The sequence below is a fragment of the Geotrypetes seraphini genome, chromosome 9 (genome assembly GCF_902459505.1).
Source record: "Geotrypetes seraphini chromosome 9, aGeoSer1.1, whole genome shotgun sequence".
Taxonomy (NCBI): Eukaryota; Metazoa; Chordata; class Amphibia; order Gymnophiona; family Dermophiidae; genus Geotrypetes; species Geotrypetes seraphini.
Window position 1 is genome coordinate 146,480,642 of NC_047092.1, and position 22,734 is coordinate 146,503,375.

Sequence of the window (22,734 nt, forward strand, 5' to 3'; positions counted from 1 at the left end):
ATTCAGAATATTCAATAATTTACAAATATGGTATATCTTCAAACGTGATACTGTTACAGGACAATATTTGTAACCACATATCTATGTAGAAGGTAGCCTTGATTGGCAAGAGCCGTAACTCTTCCAGAATTAGAATTACAAATTTGCCTCTCCTCGAGTCTCTCATCATGGGCTTCATTGATATATGGATGGTTTAGCAACATAGTAAATGACACCAGAAAAGATCTTGTGGTCCACATTATTCTGTTCACACTCCTAAGAATACATCCAAACTGTCAGTCATAGAGTACAACCACTTGCTAGATTTCTTCTTATCCTTTGTGTTCCACCATGTTGGGTAGATGAGCATTCAAAAACCCAACTTAGTTCCCTTCGGCAATCTTATTTCCCATAATTAATCACTAAGCTCTGTTATAACCCAGATCAGTTCTTCTCAACCCAGTCCTTGGGGCACACTCTGTCAGTCAGGTTTTCAGGCTATCCACAATGAATTTGCATAAGAAAGATTTGCATACCAAGAAGGCAGCTCATTGTGAATAGTCTGAAAACCCAATTTGCTAGGAGTGCCCTATGGACCGAGTTGAACCATTGACCTAAATTAACAGCAGTGCTAGTGTGGTTGTTTTCTGAGTACCTGGCTTCTTAGGTCCTATTTGTACAGTAGTCTGGCAGCAAAACCCAACTACCTGAGTGTTCACCTTTCCATAAAACCGAGGTGAGCAACCATGGTTCTCGAGGGCCACAACCCAGTCAGGTTTTCAAGATAATCACAATGAATATGCATGTGATTGATTTGCATGTATTACTTCCATTGTATGCAATTAGATCTCATGCATATTCATTACGGAAATCTTGAAACTCAACTGGGTTGCGGCTCTCGGGGATTGTGATGGCATTGCCCACTCCTGAACTAGAACACCTAATTACTGTATTACAGAACTTGCAGCCTGCCAGATAAACCCAGCTGCATTCTGATTCTATTATCTCCATCTGCCAGATAAACCTGCCCACGGGGCTGCTGTTGTTTCTGCGAGGGCCTCTGTTAATCCACTGACATTTGCTTTGGCAGCATCCAAGACGCATTATTGAAAGATCAAGTACAATGTTATAAAAGCTTAAATAGGTGCTGCCAGTACATTTCATCTGCTCTTTCCACAATTAGCCATTAAGTATCATCTGTGGTTTTTTCATTCCTTCTTAAATGCTACTATTTTAGCTATCATAATCTACCCTGACAGGCTGTTCCATGTTTCTGGGAAAACATAATTCCTGATGTTCCTCAGAATATACATTAGAACCTCATCTACTCTCATACCATGGCCCTATGCTCTAGGACCCCCTTCTCTTGAAAGAGGTCTGCCTCTTGTAAATATCTTTCAGGTGTTTGAGAAAAATGAAATGAGATAAATTCACGCTGAATTCATCCTTACCGTTCAATGCAATCCACACAAGATTAGCCAAACAGCAACACCTGAGGAAATTTATGAAATGAAAACCAATGGTGTCGGTAAGATTCAAAATTAAGGAGGCAAATGCCAGCCAGATATCAACCAAAACTGAGTTCTAACTAAAAAAACCCCCAAAACACCTGTGTCCACAGTCAGCTATAATTAAGCATGTTGACCAGAAATAAAATAATACAATACGTGGATGGCATTAAAAAAATAAACATCTTAAGCTGTCCTTCCCCTCCCCTTATCAGGTTCAATGGAAAAGGTTTTTCAAAACCACCTTTGAATCTCTGGGCCCCAGAATCTGGAATAGACTACCCTATATTTATGTCAGATACCCTCCTATTAAACTTCAGGAGAATGTTAAAGACTTATCTTTTCTCCTTATAATGACTAATCTCTATCCAATACACTCTCTAAAATTTACTGTAGCTGCTAAGTATAATTGATCCTAATCTTCTCCATACAATTGACTGATCTCTATCTAATAAGCTCACTAGAACCCAATTGCTAATGTAATAACTGATTCCAATCTTATTGTAAGTTGCAATGATTCCTTGCTGAAAATTGTGGGATATATGAAATTATATATATATATGAAACCACTGTCCCAGACGCCTCTGTTTGTACTCATACACTTTGACCTGCTCCATGCAGGCACAATATACATTACCAAAAGCACAAAAATGTGAAAATGAAAGCTTTTTGTATGCATTCATTCCTCTAACTCAACTCTGACCTGTTCCTGGATGGGGGTGTGAGAAAAGTGTTAATTTTAAAAAGGCCTTTATCACAAGGTGGTAAAATGTGTTAACACGCATATAAAATCCCCCATATATACTGCCCCATACATCTCAACAAGATACACCAAACAAACAAACACAAAAATTCCTTTTTTTCAGTGCTAGTAACATGCTAGTAGATGTTTTATGTTCACAAAAATGCAAAAAAGATAAGTTATCTTTAAATTCAATTCACCCAGTGGTATAGTGAGGGAAGAAGGCACCCGGGGTAGAGGAACCTGGCATCCCCCTCCAGCAGTGGGGGTATCATAAATGCATTCTCCCCTCCCCCTCCGTACCTCTTCTAGTTGCACCGGCAGTGACAACTCCTTGCACTGGCTGAGCCGACCCTGTGATGTCACTTCCTGGTCCCACATATTTTTACTTTTCTGTAATCTTTCCTTTCTTTATCATTATTTGTAAAAATGATAATGATTAAAATTGATAAATAAATTAAAAAAAAAATATGAACAGAAAAAAAAAAAATCCTCACAACCTTGCCAATATTAAGCTAGCGGTGGACAGCATTTTTTGTGGATTTTGGCATCAAATTTCTGTTTCTCAAAAGCCGACTAACGCATGCCCCATTGTCAATATTCTGACTTAGCCAGCCATGGGCTAGCACATAAAGCTAGAACCGCTATTTATGCTGTCCTATTTATGCACATTTATGGGCATGGAGTGGTGGGGCAGAGAGGTGCCAGCGCCCCACCAATATGGCAGCCGGGGTGGTCTGCCCTCCCTGCCCCACCCTTACTATATCACAGGGTAGAGGTGGGGGGTGAGTAAGGAAGCTGCTGGACCAGGAAAGAGATGGATTCAAACAAAGTTGCTGGATGGGAATGGGGGGTGAGGGAAGAAGCTGGTGGACTGGGGAGAGAGGAGGAAAGGAGCCAACCAAGAAGTAACTGAAATGGTAATGTATAAAAGTCCATTTCTAAACTGTCCAATGCAACTCCTGGGACATAACGATGAACCATGACCTACTTAAACTTATAACTATGTGTTTATAACTATGACCTAACTGTATTAATAACTATACTGATCTACCTGTACTAGCAACTCTATTGAGTCTTCTTCTTTGGCTGACATTGCTGCCTGGATGTCCTGTTGTCATCTGAAACTAAATATGTCCAGGACTGAGCTGCTCCTCTTTCCTCCTAAACCTTCTGCTCTTCCTCCTCCTTTCTCCATCTCGGCAATTAATACTGTCATTGTTCCAGTCTCTTCTGCTCTCAACCTTGGAGTGGTCTTCGATTCCGACCTCTCGTTCTCTACGCACATCCAACAAGCTGCTAAACTTCTATTTTGTTCAGTATCACCAAAATTCGCCCCATCCGCTCTGAGCAAACTACCTGGACCCTTGTCCACGCTCTCGTAACCTCACGCTTAGATTACCGCATTCTACTTCTAACTGGTATCCCGTAGTGTCGCCTCTCCCCCTTGCAATCTGTACAAAACTCTGCTGCACGAATATCTTCTACCAACCTCGCTACGCTCATGTCACCTCTCTCCTTAAGTCACATCACTGGCTCCCTATCTGCCATCGCATACAGTTCAAGATCTTATTGCTGACCTACAAGTGTGTTCATTCTGCTGTCCCTCAATATCTCTCTTTGCTTCTCTCTCCTTATACACCTCCCAGAGGTGGTGTTCCTCAGATAAACCACTCTTAGCTGTACCTTCTCCTCCACTGCTGATTCCAGACTTTGTTCCTTTCATCTAGCTGCCTCCTGAAAATACACCTCCTATACCTGGAATAAATTACCCGAGTTTGTCCATCAAGCCCCTTCCCTTCCGTGTTTAAAAGCAGACTGAAACCCACCTTTTTGATATAGCCTTCAATCCTTAACCCTACTCCTCTGCCCTCCAACCCAGCCAGCTGATTAACCGTTCCCCTTAACTGTATCCATGACATCCTGTTTGTCTTAGCTGTTTAGATTGTAAGCTCTTTCGAGCAGGGACTGTTTTCTTCTTCTTTGTGACTCTGTGCAGCGCTGCGTGCGTCTGGTAGCGCTATAGAAATAATTAATAGTAGTAGTCGTATTGAATGTCTGTGTCAAACTGTCCATTGTAACTTCCTGGGTAACTGACCCAACCTCTTGTAATGTTATCTGACCTTGAACTGAATAGGTAAAGGCAGAATAGAAAACCTGATTAACATAATATAACATAACATTTACTGGGGGGTTTCAATGTGGCAAAAAATAAATAAAAGGAGGCCCTTTCACAAAAGTTTTTCCCTGTCCTTATAAGTGGTTAAAGCAGCCCTATTTGACTAGGGTAGACAATCTCAGAAGTCTAGGAAGGATTGGAAGCCAGTGTGTCCCCACCTATCTCAAATATGCCTCTTAATTCAGCTAGTCCGGCAGAGAGGAGCTGCATGTGCTTGGCTTGAAAGCGGCTTCTGTTTGTCGTTAATCTTTGAGATGTGCTTACACATCAGTTACAAAATTCCAGATTGCAGCTGTCCACTGCTGAAATGAGTGGAGCCGTGTGGGCTGGTGGATGAAGTCAGCACTTGTGAAGACTCCTTCAGCCCACGTGGCTTAGAGAGGGGCACAGCTTAATGGTTAGTTCAGAGCAGTCCAGAAAAACAAAAGGGGTGGCAAACCACACAAGTCAAATAAAAAAATGCATGGAGTGGAAAAGCCATAAATAACGAGGATGAGAGCAGGAGTCCAAAATAAAATCACTTCATTAAAAACACTAGATAGAAAATGAAGCAGTAAAATCCAGATGAAAGGATGCACTAAGGACCCAACACGGACTGTGTTTCGGCAGCATATACCTTCATCAGGAGTCCATATATCTTGTGCTGCGCCATATAAATCGTGGAAATCTGCATTAAAATCAGGTTGATACGCACAATCGTGCATAACTCTGGATTTTGCTGCTTCATTTTTTAAAAATATATATACTGTTTTTAATAAAGCGTTTTTATTTTGGACTCCTGCTCTCATCCAGGTTATTTATGGCTTTTCCACTCCTTGCATTTAGCTCAAAGCAGTGGCATAACCATGGATCTGACTTTGGACTCAGGTCACTGCCCAGCTGCAGTGCAGTTTTGCTGTGGCTGGCCTGGATGCCTAAGCCCCACCAGTTGAAGCCCTCTTCCGCTGGTGGCAAGAACTCCTATCAAGTTTGTCATTCAGAGGCAATGTCCCTGGGCTTCTGCTGCTGCTGACATATCATGAATATTCAGTTTTTACATGACTTTTTACTTAAAATAGTTTATTTTTTTTTTATTGTTTTTTTATTGTTTTTTATTGTTTTTTATTTTATTGTTGGTAGATCATTTTGACTTGGTCATTTTAAAAGTAGCTCGCAAGCCCAAAAAGTGTGGGCACCCCTGCCTTAGAGGGTTAAGCCAAGGGAACCTGTCACCAGGAGTGGGATCCCTAGGATAGTAGACTTGGGGGTAGGTCAGTAGAGTGGGCAGACCTGATGGGCTATGGCCCTTATCTGTCGTCATCTTCTATGTTTCTCTATATATATTTGCTCTCTTATTTAAGATTTTATCTATGGTACTTAGCTCAGGTGTAGTATTCTACCCGGCCGTCCAGAAGTAATACGACAGAAGATCTCCGTTTCGTTCTCACTTTATAAAAAGAGCTTCTTCAGCAAAGAGCATTATGCGATTGCAATTATTCATTTAGTATAACCTCGGCGTATTCTAGCCATTAGAAGAACCTCGGCGTATTTTAGCCTTTAGAAGAAATCTTCTGAATCGCAAATATACATATATATATGCATAACCTATGGAATGTCAATTGCACTAAACCAAGAAAGAGTAACAGCAAAAGTCTTCATATAAAATAAAATTAAAAATAAGATCAAAAATTAAGAAAAAAAGAGACAATTGGACCGATGATAGCACGCATGCAGGCTATTAGCCAAGACTTGTTCTAATGGCAAAATATCTGCGGGCACTTGAGATCCATAGTCTCTATTTCAAATATTGCCAGCATAGACCTTCTTGATCTAGCATTAGCCTATTTTAGGAGTGATTAGTGGGTTGACAGTAAAGTAACGCACCTTAACAGTAGTCCACATTGATAACTTTTTGCCTTAATCTAGAAAGGACCATGCTTTCTTGCTCTCATATGTACATGAGCTTAGAAATAGGCTTGATTAGCCTACAAAAACAGATTCATTTGCCCACCTAACAAGCATATTTCTATGCCCTTTCTGATTAATGTTTTCATATGGCTCAGCCTGACGTTAAAAGACAGGTCACTTTATCTCTGTGGATTTTTAACAGCTCTCTCTGAACGTCTACTTCTAAGGTATTCACAGACTTTTTTCTAGTAAACGCATTTAAAAAAAAAAAAAGTTTTTGTTGTATTCCTATCTTTGTGCATTCTTCTTCTTCTTTTTTTTTTAATCCAGTGGAGGGGGAAGATAACACTCCTTCCTCTCTCCCCGCCCCTGACTGCGGTCATCTATGGAGCTAGGACTTTGCAGAAATTCATTTAGGGCAGGGGTGTCCAAACTTTTAGCTTCCCTGGGCCGCATTGGCTGAAAATTTTTTTTTTCTGAGGCTGCACAAACGTGCAAACGCTGCAGCAAGACAGAGGAAGGAGCCGGCAAGACGGTAAACACCCGAGGGCAGCAGAGGAAAATACTGCATCGCCTTCGACCGGGGCCGCACAAAATACTTCATGGGGCCGCATGTGGCCCTCGGGCCGCAGGTTGGACACCCCTGATTTAGGGCATAACACATTCTACAAGTCAATGCAGGCTACTGAAACTGAGCAAGTCTGCACTGCATCAGCTTTCCCCTGGAAATCACCAGTCATGTACTTGGTAATACAAGAAATAGTATGTAAAGTCCCTAAAACAACAGAGCTGGAGCAGCAAGAAACCGAAATCATAAATGCTCCAGGGCTGTTTGCAATAAGCGATTCGTAAAGATAAAGACACCAAAATGCAAACAAGCTCTTCTGTGTCTACAGATAAAGACTCTTTTCTCTTTAAATACGCCATTCTGTCAACTGGAGATTCTCCGAAAGTACTCTAGTATTTGTTGAACATTGTTCCGAGCCACTAACCCACTGCATTTCCTCTTTTGTGCTTTAAGAGTAAGTTCTACAGTGCGGAGAGCAACTGCAAAATGTTTCCTACCCGATTCTCCTCCTGTTTCCTCCTTGTTCCTACCCGATTCTCCTCCTGTTTCCCCCTTGCTCCTATCCGATTCTCCTCCTGTTTCCTCCTTGTTCCTACCCGATTCTCCTCCTGTTTCCTCCTTGTTCCTACCCGATTCTCCTCCCGTTTCCCCCTTGCTCCTACCCGATTCTCCTCCTGTTTCCCCCTTGCTCCTACCCGATTCTCCTCCTGTTTCCTCCTTGTTCCTACCCGATTCTCCTCCTGTTTCCCCCTTGCTCCTACCCGATTCTCCTCCTGTTTCCTCCTTGTTCCTACCCGATTCTCCTCCTGTTTCCCCCTTGCTCCTACCCGATTCTCCTCCCTGTTCCTACCCGATTCTCCTCCTTGTTCCTGTTACCCCTGGGCCCTGGCAAAGCATTTGCCCCATACGGTAGAATAAAAGACTAGGCTTAGAATAAGGACAAGTACTGGAGGTTGCCTGCGGGGCAGCATCTGACTGTTTCAGCTTGACCCTGTGCTCTCTGCATATTCCTCAGAGCCCCTCCCCCCACCCCCCACACACACACTCACCGGGTGCTTCTTGCCCCTCACTGCCATCGAGGCGCTGTGCCTGAGTTCTGCTGCTTTACCCGGTTTCATCCGGCCCTTGGTGAACCTGCGGTTCGGCTGGGGATCCATGCTGCCCGGGGGAGGGAGCTGTCAGTGCCACACGAGAGGTGTGAAGAAGCCCGGGGAGTTCACGTTCCTCATAGCAGCCTGCTGCTTTCAGGAAGCTGAAACTGCTAGAGGCTCTATTTTTATTTGCACTTTCGAAACTTCTCTTGCCCAGTACAGGCTTTGTTGTTAAATGAAACTAGAGAGCTGTAGCTGGTGGTCTGTTTAGATACCAAAGCCACACAGTTCCTCTGTTCAGCCCAGGCTATCTTGTTCTTTCAGTTTGGGAGGCCGATTAAAATGACAGCAGCTTTAATGATCTGTGTGGCTCTGCTTTCAAGAAGAGGATTTTCCATTCCCCCAAAACCTCTTCTGTGGTTTGTTAGAATTAAAGGTAAGAATGTTCTCACTGTTCTTTCCAACCAATTAAAAACCATTTAAACAATTAAATGAGTCCAGCCTCACCTGCATAGGTTCCAGTTTAGCAGGAACTTGTCCAACTTTGTCTTGAATCCCTGGAGGGTGTTTTCCCCTATAACAATCTCCGGAAGAGCGTTCCAGAACTTCCTTACGTTTGTACGGAATCTATCCCCTTTCAACTTTAGAGAGTGCCCTCTCGTTCTCCTTACCTTAGAGAGGCTGAACAATCTGTCTTTATCTGCTAAGTCTATTCCCTTCAGTATTTTGAATATTTCCCTGTCAGGTAAGGGGCAGCAGCAGAGGTTGTGGGTTCACAGTCAGTTACAGATTGCAAGAACCTGATCAATATTCAGTCAACAATGGTCAGAATTGGCTGAATTAGACCAAGATGCTCAGTGCTGGCCCTTATCTGGGCCATTTAATTTGAGGCGGTCTACAAATAGGCATTCCAAGGGACATAGTTTGGGTGAATGGGAGTAGAGTGTCCTCAAAGCAAAACTCTGCAGATTGTAAGAGATTTTTTACTGGGGAGTGCAGAAGTGTAGCCACTAACCAGGTTTTGACATTAGGGGTAGCAGACCTTTTGTAAAATAGGTATTCCATCTAGCTCCTCCCTTTGCACCCCCTTGCTACTAAGCTGCAGTTAAAAACGAGCCTTTACCACAATACTGCACCTTAGTTTCCCTGGGAGCTACTTACCTGTGGTATCTTATGGCTGATGCTCAGAACGCTGGCACAATAGTGCAGTGTCCTAGAATAGTGCAGAAAAATAGCTTTATTTATTCATTTTTATAGCCCGTCCTCCCCAGGACCTCAGAACGGGTTACAAGGATAATACACAAAGTTCTCAGGAACAGAAATACATACAATATAGAGTCAAGAACATGCTACAGGATCAAAACACAAAGCCATAGAATCAATAACTTGCAATTTATAGAGAAGGTGACTAAGAACACATGCTTTGCAGAATCTAAGAAAATAAATCATAGAGTCACGAATAGGTGTTAACATATCTGCAGTGAACGGTAGAAGAACTGGTTAGCAGGCACAGGTGTTCTGAGGTAAGGTACGTTGAAGCAAGGTCTGTCAAAGTTTGAGACCAGAATTGATCCGGTCCAAGAAAAGAAGCATCTTTACTGCTTTCCGGAAGGTCAGTAGGTTATCAATTACCCTAATGGCAGGAGGGAGTTGATTCCATAATTTAGGTATGCTATAGGAATATGATCGCTTTCGGGCTGTCTCCCGATGGAGGCTGTTTGCTGGAGGGTTGGAAAGTCTGAGTTCCCGTTGCGAACGGAGGGAACGCTGCGAGTGGTATATTGGGAGTTTCTTCGCTACCCAGTCAGGTGCCATGTCGTGGAAGTGTTTAAACGCTAATACTAGTTGTTTGAAGATGTTTATGATGCTCAACACTAATTGTATGCAAATAATATGCACGCTATGAAACAAAATAAGGGGGAGGAACGTAACTAGCGCATATGCACAAAGGTTTCACAGTAAGATATTATCTCACAGATATTATCTCTTTTAAAAAACTTTTAAAAACTTTTTTATTTAATGATGCTTTTAATGAATAATTTCTTCTCTTTTTTGTTTTTTCATCCCTACTTTATGTTTTTTCCTAATATATGTTTTTTTCCTTCACCATTAGAAAAATATGTAACTTTTCCCCCCTTTCCATGTTTGTCTTTAATGTATTATTTAACTATTTAACAAATATTTGTTTTGTTGTTTTTAATGTTTTACTAATATGATTGAATGTTCTCTTATAATCTGTTTTTAAATATACATCGCTTAGAATGTTTTAAATAGGCGATTCATCAAAAATAAAGTGAACTTGAACTTGAACTAAGCATGGTTCTTGTGTACAGGAAAACTTGGAAACTTGGAAAACAGGAAAACTTGGAGTGAAGTGTACATTGACACCGTTTCTCTGCACCTTTAAGTATAAGCTGGAGACTTAAGCACAGACTTAAGCTGGAGACTTAAGCACAGAAAACAGGTGCCAGTGTGTGCTTTTATTTCCAGCTTTGTTTTGACTTGCACGTGTGTGTTTCTCACTCCCAGAACGCAGAAGTTTCTCGGAGCTCCCTTCTGCTTCCAAATTCAATCAAACCCAGCAAGGGTGATACCTGGAAAAATCCTGTCTTTAAACAGCCTAACGCAAGCTCTGATCTGGCCTTAAGTTTTCAGCAGTAAGGGCAGAACCCCTTCATTTTTGTGCTAATCTATGGTGCACACATTCCTCCCTTTTACAAAATTGTAGCGTGTTTTTTAGCGTCGGCTGCGGCGGTAAGAGCTCTGACACTTAAAGAGCGTCAGATCTATTACCGCCACAGCCCGCGCTAAAAACCATGCTATGGTTTTGTAAAAGGGGGAGGGGGGATTGTAGCTAGTCCAGGGCTAATCAGCTCTAATGCCAGCGTTAGGTTCTGAGCATTGGCCCATTAATACTGCAGGTTAGTAACTCCGGCAGTAAATGAATAACGGAGATTGTGTACTTTATCAACCTGCAGGCTGTATTATTCACAGTGCCTGGAGGGATGTCCTTGGGGGAGGGATGGAGAGATGTTTAGGGAGGAGTTGTGTTAGAACATAAGAACATAAGAATTGCCATCTCCGGATCAGACCCTGGGTTCATTAAGTCCGGAGGCCCCGCCAGGTGTACCCTGGCATAGTTTTAGTCCCCATATCACCTTATGCTTCTCATGGGAGATGTGCATCTAATTTACCATTACCCATTTCACTCTGTGCCATTCTTAAGGAGATGTGCATCTAGTTTACCCTTAAATCCTAGAACGGTGGATTCTGCAATTACTTCCTCTGGGAGAGCATTCCAGGTGTCCACCACTCGCTGTGTGAAGCAGAACTTCCTGATATTCATCATGGACCTGTCCCCCTCAGCTTCAGTCTATGTCCTCTTGTCCATGCCACACTGGACATTGTAAATAACTGTTTCCCCTGCTCCATTTTGTCGAATCCTTTCAGTATTTTGAAAGTCTCGATCAGATCCCCTCGCAGTCTCCTCTTCTCAAGGGAGAACAACCCCAGTCTCCTAAGTCGTTCCTCGTAGTCCAAGTTCTCCATACCTTTTACTAGCTTCGTTGCTCGTCTCTGCACCCTCTCTAGCAGTTTTATATCCTTCTTTAGGTATGGAGACCAATGCTGGACGCAGAATTCCAGGTATGGTCTGACCATGGCTCTGTAGAGCGGTATTATAACTTTCTCTGATCTACTCATAATTCCCTTCTTTATCATGCCTAGCATTCTATTTGCTTTCTTCGCTGCTGCCGCACATTGCACCGACGGTTTCAGGGTCCTATCTATCAGTACACCTAGGTCCTTTTCCTGTTGATCTTTCCCAGAGTTACACCTGACATACTATACTTGTGATCTTTATTTTTTCTGCCTAAATGCATCACTTTGCATTTTTCCACATTAAAATTCATCTGCCATTTATCTGCCCACTTCTCCAATTGATTCAAGTCGCTCTGGAGTTTCTCGCTGTCCTGCGATCTGATTGGGGTGATGTTTGGGAGAAATAGAGTTTGCAATATCCCTCATTGAGATGGTGAAGCCAAAAGTTAATGTTCCTGTGCTTCCAGGAAGGAAAAATCATAAAACAGATTGCAATGTTTATTTAATTTACAGAATGATTAGATATTTTGCATCATTTATATGCTTGTATCTCATTATTATGTATCCCCATGGTAACTTAAATTAAAGTGTGTTACAGCAATTACAAACATAAGCTATTGCTCATTAACACAGAAATATTGTAAATTGTGGCAGATGAAGACTTTTATGGGTCATCCAGTCTGCCTATAATTTTGGCCACACAATACATAGTTTTCATACTATGCTAAGTGACATTGACATACAGAACACTGTGTCATTATATCCATCCTTATATCATGCTTAAATACAGGGTTGGAGAACCTCAGCGTCACATAGTGCCAATACCCGAAAGCTGTTAACTTTCAGATTCTTTTCCAGAATTAAGTTATAAATTCATATAGGACATTAGATTAACAAAAGGTGAACATGTATCCAAATACTACATCTAGCTATATTGATTCAAGATTGATTTTCGAGTCAGGTATAAGTTGTTGTTGGTAGTCTATCAAAGTCTACATGGGTTGGCCCCCAAATACCTAACTGATTGTCTTTCGTATCGTATTGCGCTTCCCAAGTTGCATTCCTCTGACCATTGGGATTTGAGGATCCCAATTAGAAAGGAGCTAAGATTGCAAACATGTAAGGTGGGAGGGTTTTCCTGCATTGGTCTAGAGCAGGGGTGTCAAAGTCCCTCCTCGAGGGCCACAATCCAGTCGGGTTTTCAGGATTTCACCAGTCCCCGCCGTCCCCTTCATGTCCCCATCGTCCCCTTCACCGCCCCGTCTACATCTCCGCAGCATCCACCCTTCCCTCTTGCCACCTCACTGCCCTTCAGTACCCCTCGCGCAGTCCGTGCATCTCCCTTCCTCTCCCTTACCTTCTCGGCGCGTTTTAAGGTTTCAGAGTACATGTTGAAAACTGCCGGAGCTTACGTGCATCGCGTGCATGTGTGAGCAAAAGCTTCTCCTCTGATGGGGTGGTGGATGGCCTCAGGGCCGCCATCAGAAATTTCTGGGCCCCTTACTGAGCAATCCTATTGGGCCCCCCACGCACCCCTTTCCCCCCCCCCTTCTTCCATGGGCCAAATACACACATACTTTTCTCTGTTGCCGCACTCTTTGACCAAAATATTTGTAAGCCTGCAACCACGTCAAGGTAGACTCTTTCAGCAGGGCCCTAACCTAACCTAAACTAATCTATACCTATCTATTCTAAACTAACATATGTCTAATACTGAACTAATAACAAACTAACAAACATCTGCATAATAAATAACTAATAAATAATAGTGCTAGTAGCTATAATTCACTTTTGAATGTAAAATCTCAGTTAAGGATTTCTTTTGACCTTTGTAGGCCAGAAGTAGATCACAATTGCACAATATTTTTTGTAACAAGTATTAAATGTGTTTTTATAAATACTGTAAGCTTAATAAATATATCAGAAAAAACTATACATCTGAGCGCATATCTGAACATACACATCTGTATGATCCCATCCTCCTCAGCTTGCTTATAGCTGCATCATGCATGTTAAAAATGTATGATATATTGATATGTGCACCTTCCTTCCTTCCCATCCATCCTCCTCAGCCTGTTCTTACACATCCACAGCTGCATGTTAATGATGATGTATATGTTATGATGATAAATAAGTGCATATGAGCACATCATTAACATGCAGCTATGGATGAATATAAAAAGAAACAATATTCTGTACAATTGTCAATTTATAAATCAGCGTCTTCTCCCCACTCTCTCTTCCCCATTTCCCTTCAGCGTCCTCAGCCCACTCTCTCTCCACTTTCCTTCAGCGCACGCACATAAAAACAAGCAAGTAATTTATATCATTTTCATTCTATTCATTCATAGAAATTAAAGTCTAAATAATGCCAGTCACATAACAAAACATGATTTTACAAAAATAATTCCCTGCACAGTCAAGCCTGCAAGGATTACTAAATGTCTTTCAGCAGCTCCCCTCCCTCCCCCTTACCTTTGTGGCCAAGTCAAAATGATCTACCAACAATAAAATTTTAAAAACACAAAGCACGCTGTACGCAGAGAAAATGTTAATTATCATTTATATTCCGCGTGTTTTCAAAGAGGTCAAGGCAGAAGACTTTATGCAATGTCACCTCAGTAACAACTATACAAAAATAGACAAATTTTCCCCTTCCCTTTTTACTAAAACGCGATAGCGGTTTTTAGCGCAGGGAGCTGCGCTGAATGCCCACGCTGCTCTCAACGCTCATAGGCTCCCTGCGCTAAAAAACGCTATTGCGGTTTAGTAAAAGGGGCCATAGTGCAAAATATAGACAGCATATATAAATTCTCAAAGCAGACACATTTTCATCACTAAATTGAAAATAAAATCATTTTTCCTACCTTTGGTAATTTCATCAGTCTCTGGTTGCACTTCCTCTCCTCCAGACCTCATTCCCTCCCCAAACTTTTTCTTTGTTTCACCCTGCCCCTTCTTTCTTTTTCTCTCTCTCTATACCCCCTTTCTTTCTGTATGTCTGTTTTTCTCTCTCTCTCACCCTGCCCCCTTCTTTCTTTCTCTCTCCACACCCTCTTTCGTTCTGTATGTCTGTCTTTCTCTCTCTCTCTCCGTGCCCCATTTTTCTTTGTTTCACCCTGCCCCCTTTCTTTCTTTCTGGCTTCCTGTCCCCCCCTTTCTTTCTTTCTTTCTCCCTGCCCTCCCCTATGCCACCACCATTGGGAAAATGCTGCCACCGCCACTGGGGAATAGGCTGTCACTGCCGCCATCGAGAACAGGCCGGCGCCGAGTTTGCCCTGCTTCTCTTCCCCGCGGGGCCGACCAACTCTCGCCACCCAACGTCAATTCTAATGTCGGAGAGGACGTTCTAGGCCATCCAGGCAGCGATTGGCTGGCCCAGAACGTCCTCTCTGACGTCAGAATTGACGCGAGTGGCAAGAGTTGGTCGGCCCCACAAGGAAAAGCAGGGAGAACTCGGCGCCGGCCTGTTCCCGATGGCGGCTGTGGCACTCAAGTGGCTAAAGAGCCGCAGTTTGCCGGCCTAGGGAGAACACTGGAGGGTGGCCAGCTGTGCACCCCCATGGGACATAAACCCGGGGCGGGGCAGGGTGGACCGCCCCCCCCCACCCTCCCCCACCTTGGTATGCCACTATCTGTACCTCACTCTCTCCCTATGACCAAAAATTCTCCTTTCTTCTATTCCCTGTGTACACTATCATCTCTTTCCCTCCCTTCCTCTCTCCCAAGTCGATGCCTTCTGTGCCAAAAACCCATTCCCTCTCCCACCTCAGCATCTCTTTCCCTCCCTTCCTCTCTCCCAAGTCCATGCCTTGTGTCCAAAAACACATTCCCTCCCCCACCTCAGCATCTCTTTCCCTCTCTTCCTCTCTCCCAAGTTCATGCCTTGTGTCCAAAACGCACTCCCTCCCCCCTTTTGTGTTCCACGTTTGCCTCCCAGCCCATTTTTGCAATTTTCTCAGCAAAACGGAGCTCGAGCAGCGAGGCTTGTCTTCTGTTTCCTGCCTGCCCTATCGCGCACAAATAGCCGACCGGAAGTATTCTCCGACGTCAGCGCTGACGTCGGAGGGCAGGCTTTGCTTAAGCCCTCCCTCCGACGTCAGCGCTGACATCGGGGAACACTTCCGATCGGCTATATGTGAGCGGCAGGGCAGGTAGGAATAGAAGACGAGCCTCGCGGCTCGAGATGTATTGAACTCCGCGGGTTCACCGTCCAGCTCTCTCCTGTGCACCTGGGGCGGCCCGCCCCCTCCCTAGACTGTGGCTTAGGACCCTGGGGGAGCCCGGGCCCCCTGTCAGCTCCGGGCCCCTGAATGCAGGACTGGTAGTACTGCCCTGATGGCGGCCCTGGATGGCCTTGTCCCCACACCTGTGGTGAGCACCTTTCCCCCCTCCACCGTTTTGGCGGGTTACCCATGGCTACTCACGGCTAGCCATGGGTAACATCCACCGTGTCATTCTCTAACTCCTAACTCTACCACCCTACAACCTCAATTTGTGTCCTCTAGTTCTATTGTACCCAAGGGTCGGACACGACTGAATTGATAGAAGTAGCAGTAGTTATATTGTGTCCCTATTGCAGATAAAAGATCTGTATATTAATATCTTTCAAGTAATTGAACATCTGTATTATATCTCCCTATCCCTCCTTTCCTCTATTTGTGCAAACTTCATACCATTTTTTGTTTCCTTCTTCTGAACCACTTTCAAAAATTACAAAGACTAGAGGACCTGTGTTTGTCCACCAAGAACCCTTCCCTTCCCTTCCCTTGTTTAAAAGCAGACTGAACCAAGCCTACTGCATTGTGGTTTTTCTTTGTTCTTGGATCTGGGGGGTTGGGGGTGGGAAGGGTTAGGGTTGAGGATGTTGGATCTGTTGCTTTGTATATAGTTTTAATGTTTTTGGTGGTTTGTTGATTGGATTTCTGTTTGAAAATAAAAGTTGATTCAACATAAAAGCAGACTGAAAATCCACCTTTTTGATTTAGCCTTCAATCCATAACCCTGCTCCCCACTGCCCACCAACCCAGCCAGCAGATTAACCATTCCTTTTACCTCTGTCCATGACATCATGCTTGTCTGTCTTGTCTGTTTAGATTGTAAGCTCTTTCAAGAAGGGACTGTCTTCTTTGCGACTCTGTACAGTGCTGCATGCATCTGGTAGCACTATAGAAATAATTCATAATAGTAGTAGTAGTAGTGTGAAGAGTTTCAATCTTTGGGAAGCAGAGCTGAGATTGTGATGTCATAATGCCTCATTCCACCAATAAGAGCCAACCTCATCAGTGATGTCACAATGGTTTGATTGTCCTGTACTCCCCTCTGCCCACCAACCGAGCAAGCTGATTAACCGTTCACGCCAGGAAGTTCTTTTTCACACAGAGGGTGATGGATACATGGAACGTGCTACCAGAGGATGTGATAAACAGGAGCACGCTACAGGGGTTCAAAGAAGCTTTGGTTAGGTACTTGGAAGACAAAGGGATTGAGGGGTACAGATAAGAGTAAAGGTAGATTATAGGGATGGGATTAGAGGTAAGTTACAAAATTAATCAGGGACCACTGTTCAGGCACTAGGCCTGATGGGCCGCCGCGGGAGCGGACCGCTGAGCAAGATGGACCTCTGGTCTGACTCAGCGGGGGCAACTTCTTATGTTCATATGTTCTTAACTGTATCCATGACATCATGTTTGTTTGTCTTGGCTGTTTAGATTGTAAGCTCTTTTGAGCAGGGACTGCCTTCTTTGTGACTGTACAGCATTATGTACATCTGGTAGTGCTATAGAAATAATTAATAGTAGTAGTGATAGTAGGAGAAGAACACTCAATGAAATTACATAGAATTATCTTTAAAACAAACAGGAGGCATTAGGGTTAAAAAAAAGTTTGGTCAGTTTCTTGGAGGAAATGTCCATAGTCTGCTTTGAGACAGACAGGAGGGGGAGACCATTGCTTGCCCTGTGCCATGGGATGTTGCTACTATTTGGGTTTCTGCTAGGTACCTTTGGTCTGGATTGACCACTGTGGAAACAAGACAGATGGGTCATTGGTCTGACCTAATATGGATATTCTTATGTTCTTATGACTTTTTATGTCTTTAGCGACAAACTGAACACAATATTCCAAGTGGATCCTCACCAGTGACCTGTACAGTGAAATTAACTCCTCATTTCTTCTGGTTATGCCTCTTGCTATGCAGCCCAGCATTCTTCTGGCTTTGGCCACTGCCTTAACACATATTTTGCCACCTTGAGATACTCAGGCAATATTACCCTAAGGTCCCTCTTCTAATCTAATCTGCATTCTTTACAAAGCCCTAAATGGCAACAGACCAGCCTACTTAATCAGTCGCCTAATTCGGAACAACTCATCTAGACCAAGGAGAACATAGACCCTCTTCACTCACCCCCCCAATAAAAGGCATGCAGTGAAAGAAAATGCATGATGGGCTACTCGCCATGCAAGCAGCGAAACTAGACAACCACCTTGCCAATTTGCTGACCTCACCACTAAACTACAAAACCTTCAGAAGAGAAACCAAACCATGTTATTTAGGAAATTTATCAAGACAAGCTCATGATATAACCGGTTACCTCAATCTATCGCCAGAGCCCACACGTTCCAACCAAATAGCTATCTTGTAATCTTCAGGATATGACCAGACTCTCCTCTTATTGTAATCTGCCTAGAACCACAAGGTATTGATGAAATAAAAGACACCAATGTAATGTACTGTAATGCAATGTAATCTGTGTATGTCAAACTCTTTCCCTATATCACATACAGTTCCTTTGAATTTCTACACCCCAAATGTATCACTTTACACTTCTTTGCATTACTGTTTAACTGCCAGACCTTAGACCACTCTTCAAACTTTGGTAGATCACTTCTCATATTGTCTACTCTTTTCAAGGTGTCCATTCTATTGCAAATCTTTGTGCCATCTGCAAAAAAGCAAACTATTCCTTCTGACCCTTCGACAATGTTGCTCACAAATAAATAGAATCAGCCCCATTACTGATCCCTGAGGCTCACCTTTAGTTCTTCCAAATGGATTCCATTTAACACCACTTTCTGTCATCTGACAGTCAACCAGTTTCCAATCTGCTTACTGCTTTGAGTCCTAACTTTACCTCTCAGTTTATTCATAGGCCTCCTATGAGAAACCATATCGAAAGTTTTGCAGACATCAAAAGTAGACTACTTTTAATGCATGCCTTCACTCCAGTTCTCTGGTCATTCAGCCAATGAAATCAATCAGATTCATTTGGCACAATTTTCCTTTAGTAAAACCGTGTTGTCTCAGATCTTACAACATATTGGATTCTAGAAAGTTCACCATCCTTTCCTTCAGCAGTGCCTTCCTTATTTTTCCAACTACTGAATTGAGAGGCTGATGGGTTCTACATGTACTAGTTTCCAACCTTGCTGTGGTTCTCCTATCTCCAAGGATCTATCAAATAAACCATTAAGAGGACCCTACCAGGATCTCTCTGAGCTACCTCATTATCCTAGAATGTATTCCATCTGGCCCCAGAGCTTTGTCAACTTTCAGATTTTCTAGTTGTCTATGAATGCTTTCTTCCATGATATTAACTCTGTTCCTATGTATACCTTTGTCAGCCAATTGTAGCCCTTCTCTAGGATTTTCTTCTATGAAAACAGTATTTTTTTTCCTTATCGCTCTCTACAGTGTTTCTCAGCATCTTTCTGTCTTACAGTTCAATTTCCTTCCTCCTTTCTCAAACTCACTTGAAAAAAGTCATCACCTATCATTACATCTCTAGCCATTTTTTCTTCCGCCTGTGCTTTTGCTAGCCACATCCCTTTCTTTGCTTCTTTAGGTACAGCTTTTCTTGTTTTCTTCTTAAACTCTAGCTCCTTTGCTGTTATTTTTTCAGCCACATGTTTTGTGTATCATATCAGTTTTCCTTTCCTCTTGATTATTTACTTTCCTTAGATAAAGATCTGGTGCTGCTTTCATAGCTCTTTTCACCTTGGACCACTCTTTTCCCACTATTCTTATGTCCTCTCATCCTCACAGCTCCTTCCTCAGGTATTCCCCCATTTTACTAACGCCATCATGGTTAAAATCCATGAGTTTTTTGTATCTGCATGCCATTTTATGTCTTATACCAACCTATATAGTGTATGTGATCACTAGAGGGTAAGGGGGAAATTCATCAATGGGTGCTAACTCCATTAATGCACGCTAAGAGATTTAGCATGCACCAATGATTAGTGCACGCTAAATGCTAAGACACCTATTATATTCCTATGGACATCTAAGGCCCTCTTTTACTAAGGTGTGTTAAGCGTTTTAGTGTGCATATAGCGTGCGCTAAATCAACGTGTGTGCTAACTGCTAATGCGTCCATAGGATAACATGCACGCATTAGCGTTTAGTGCATGTTTAGCACGCTCTAAAAAGCATAGCGCACCTTAGTAAAAGAGGGGGCTAGTGTTTAACGCACAGTCATTGTTAGAATGTGCTAAATCCATTAGCGTGCACTAACAGAATTAGCGCCCCTTGATAAATTCCCCCCTAAGTGGACAATAAAACAGAGTCTACTTTATAATATAACAATTATGTGACCTTTCAAGCATAGTAATACAGTAGTAAAGTTTATCCCAGGACAAGCAGGCAGCATATTCTTAACACATGGGTGACGTCACCGACGGAGCCCTCGGTACGGACCTTTTTAACTAGAAGTTTCTAGTTGGCCGCACCGCGCGTGCGCGAGTGCCTTCCCGCCCGACGGAGGAGTGCGTGGTCCCCAGTTTCTTCGTTTCCGCGGAGCGAAGAAGACGCGTGTGTTTTTTCAACGGCCGTTGAAACCACTTTTTTTTGCCTTCCCGCTCGCGCTTTTTTCCTTATTTTTTCTCTCTTACCTTCGGGTTATTTTTCTTTGATTTGCAAAAAAAAAACAAAAAAAACTTTGCTTTTTCGCCTTTTTTCTTTCGTTTTTGCCCCGGCGGGGCCTGTTGCCAGTATACAGGCCTCGGGCTTCGATTTTGCGGAGGCTATCTTCCCCTTCATGCCCCCGCAGGTCGGTTTTAAGAAGTGCCAGCGGTGTGCACGCCCGATCTCCATAACTGACCCACACAATTGGTGTTTGCAGTGTCTGGGTCCAGAGCATCGGGCGGACTCCTGCACCCGCTGTGCCACTCTTCAAAAGAGAACCCTTAAAAACCGAAGAATTCAACAAACTCTTCTCTTCGGCACCGAGTCGGCGATGGACTCCTCACCTTCAACGGCGGTACCTCAAAAATCGGCACCGTCGACCTCGACACCGACCGACCCCACATCGGCGTCGCTGGCGCCAGGTAAGCCGGCTAAGAAGCCTTCCTCTTCCCTCGAGCGCCCTCCAGCTACGGTGGCGACACCGTCCCTACCGGCATCGCACCGGTCCCGCAAACGCTCTGCCCCGATCTCGGTGAGTGCCTCGTCATCGGCCTCCTCATCGCCGGGGCGTGGAGCGGCATCCAAGGAACCGAAGAAAAAGAAAGCGGTTCCGATGCCACCCCTAGATGACCGTATCTCGGCCATCTTAAAGGCTCAACTCCAGGAGCAGTTGAAGAAACAACTTGAACAACTGTTGCCCACTATCCTGGCACCGCTCCTTCCGGTACCAGACCGGCCCGAGCCCCGTACCGAGCCCCCGGTGTCCACCCCTTCGGTACCGGTGAACACCTCCATGCCGATCCTTTCGGCCCAACAACTTCATGGCGATCCGGTGGTTCATTCTCAGGCCACATTGGATCCTCCTCGGCACCAGGCGGTACGGCATTCTTCTCGGGACCGAGATCGACGCCGATCGTCCTCCCCTGGTACCGTTTCGGTGCGCTCTGGAAAGTCTTTGTCCAAGACCCGCCACACCGCGCCCTCCACCCCGGTGTCTCGACATGCACCAGAGGTCAGGGACCCTGACTTATGGGAGGAAACTCCTCTCGGTACCGAGGAGGATCCCTCCTCATCTGATGAGGAACCATCGGCACCCGATGCCACCTCTAAACCAGAGCAGTCCTCATTTTCTAAATTTCTGAGAGAAATGTCTGCTGCCCTGTCTCTTCCCCTAGAATCTGACTCAAAAAAGTCTCAAGCCTTTCTAGAGGCTTTAGACTTTGAACAACCTCCTAAGGAGTTCCTCAAGCTTCCCGTGCATGACATCCTACGGGAAACGTTCTACAAAAACTTGGAAAATCCCCTCACGGTACCGGGAGCCCCCCGTAAACTGGACAACCTTTACCGTGTCATCCCTATTCCTGGATTCGACAAATCTCAATTGCCCCATGAGTCCCTTCTGGTGGAATCCACCTTAAAAAAGACTCAGGGCTCCAGTGTTTATGCCTCTACCCCTCCTGGCAGAGAAGGTAAGACCATGGACAAGTTTGGCAAGAGGCTTTACCAGAATGCCATGCTTGCCAACAGGGCAAACAACTATTCCTTCCATTTTTCTTTCTATCTGAAACACTTGGTCCAGCAACTGTCTGCCCTCCAGAAGTACCTGCCTGAGCGCAAGGTCCCGCTATTCCAACAACACATCTCTGGTCTTCTCCAAATGCGCAAATATATGGTCCGCTCAATATACGACTCCTTTGAGCTCACCTCTCGGGCCTCTGCCATGGCCGTAGCCATGCGTCGCTTAGCCTGGCTCAGAGTCTCCGACCTGGACATCAACCACCAGGATCGTTTGGCCAACGCCCCCTGTCTCGGGGATGAACTCTTTGGAGAGTCACTGGATTCCACCACCCAGAAACTCTCGGCCCATGAGACCAGGTGGGACACCCTGATCAAGCCGAAAAAGAAGGCTCCGCCTGCCCGACCCTATCGGCCTCAATCATCTTACCAGCGGAGGTTCTCAGCCAGGCCACTCAATCCGCCTCCCCAACAATCTCGCCGACCCCGTCAACAGCAGCACCATGCTCAGGCTCGATCTCAGGCCACTCAACCCTCTAAGCCTTCTCAGCCTGCTAAACAATCTCAGCCCTTTTGACTCTTCTCTCCAGGGCATAGCCAGTCATCCACCCTCACTGCCTCTTCCACAGCCTATCGGGGGTCGTCTCACCATTTTCTCCAGCCGTTGGGAAGTCATCACGTCGGACCAGTGGGTCCTCAACATCATCCGCCACGGCTACTCTCTCAACTTCCAGACTCTTCCACCGGACAACCTTCCCGT

General features: G+C 44.3%; 1 protein-coding gene across 2 annotated transcripts in view; it reads right to left on the reverse strand.

The window, feature by feature from the left end:
• Window positions 1–8,384, reverse strand: part of DOCK10 (dedicator of cytokinesis 10) — a 432,092-nt gene extending 423,708 nt beyond the window's left edge. Inside the window, exon 1 of one of the 2 annotated variants that reach the window (XM_033958682.1) lies at window positions 7,913–8,384. In XM_033958682.1, the coding sequence (XP_033814573.1) occupies window positions 7,913–8,020 (108 nt within the window). In that variant the 5' untranslated portion in view covers window positions 8,021–8,384. The remainder of the gene's footprint in view (window positions 1–7,912) is intronic. The other variant, XM_033958685.1, reaches the window with a different exon arrangement.
• Between the last annotated feature and the right edge of the window lie 14,350 nt (window positions 8,385–22,734).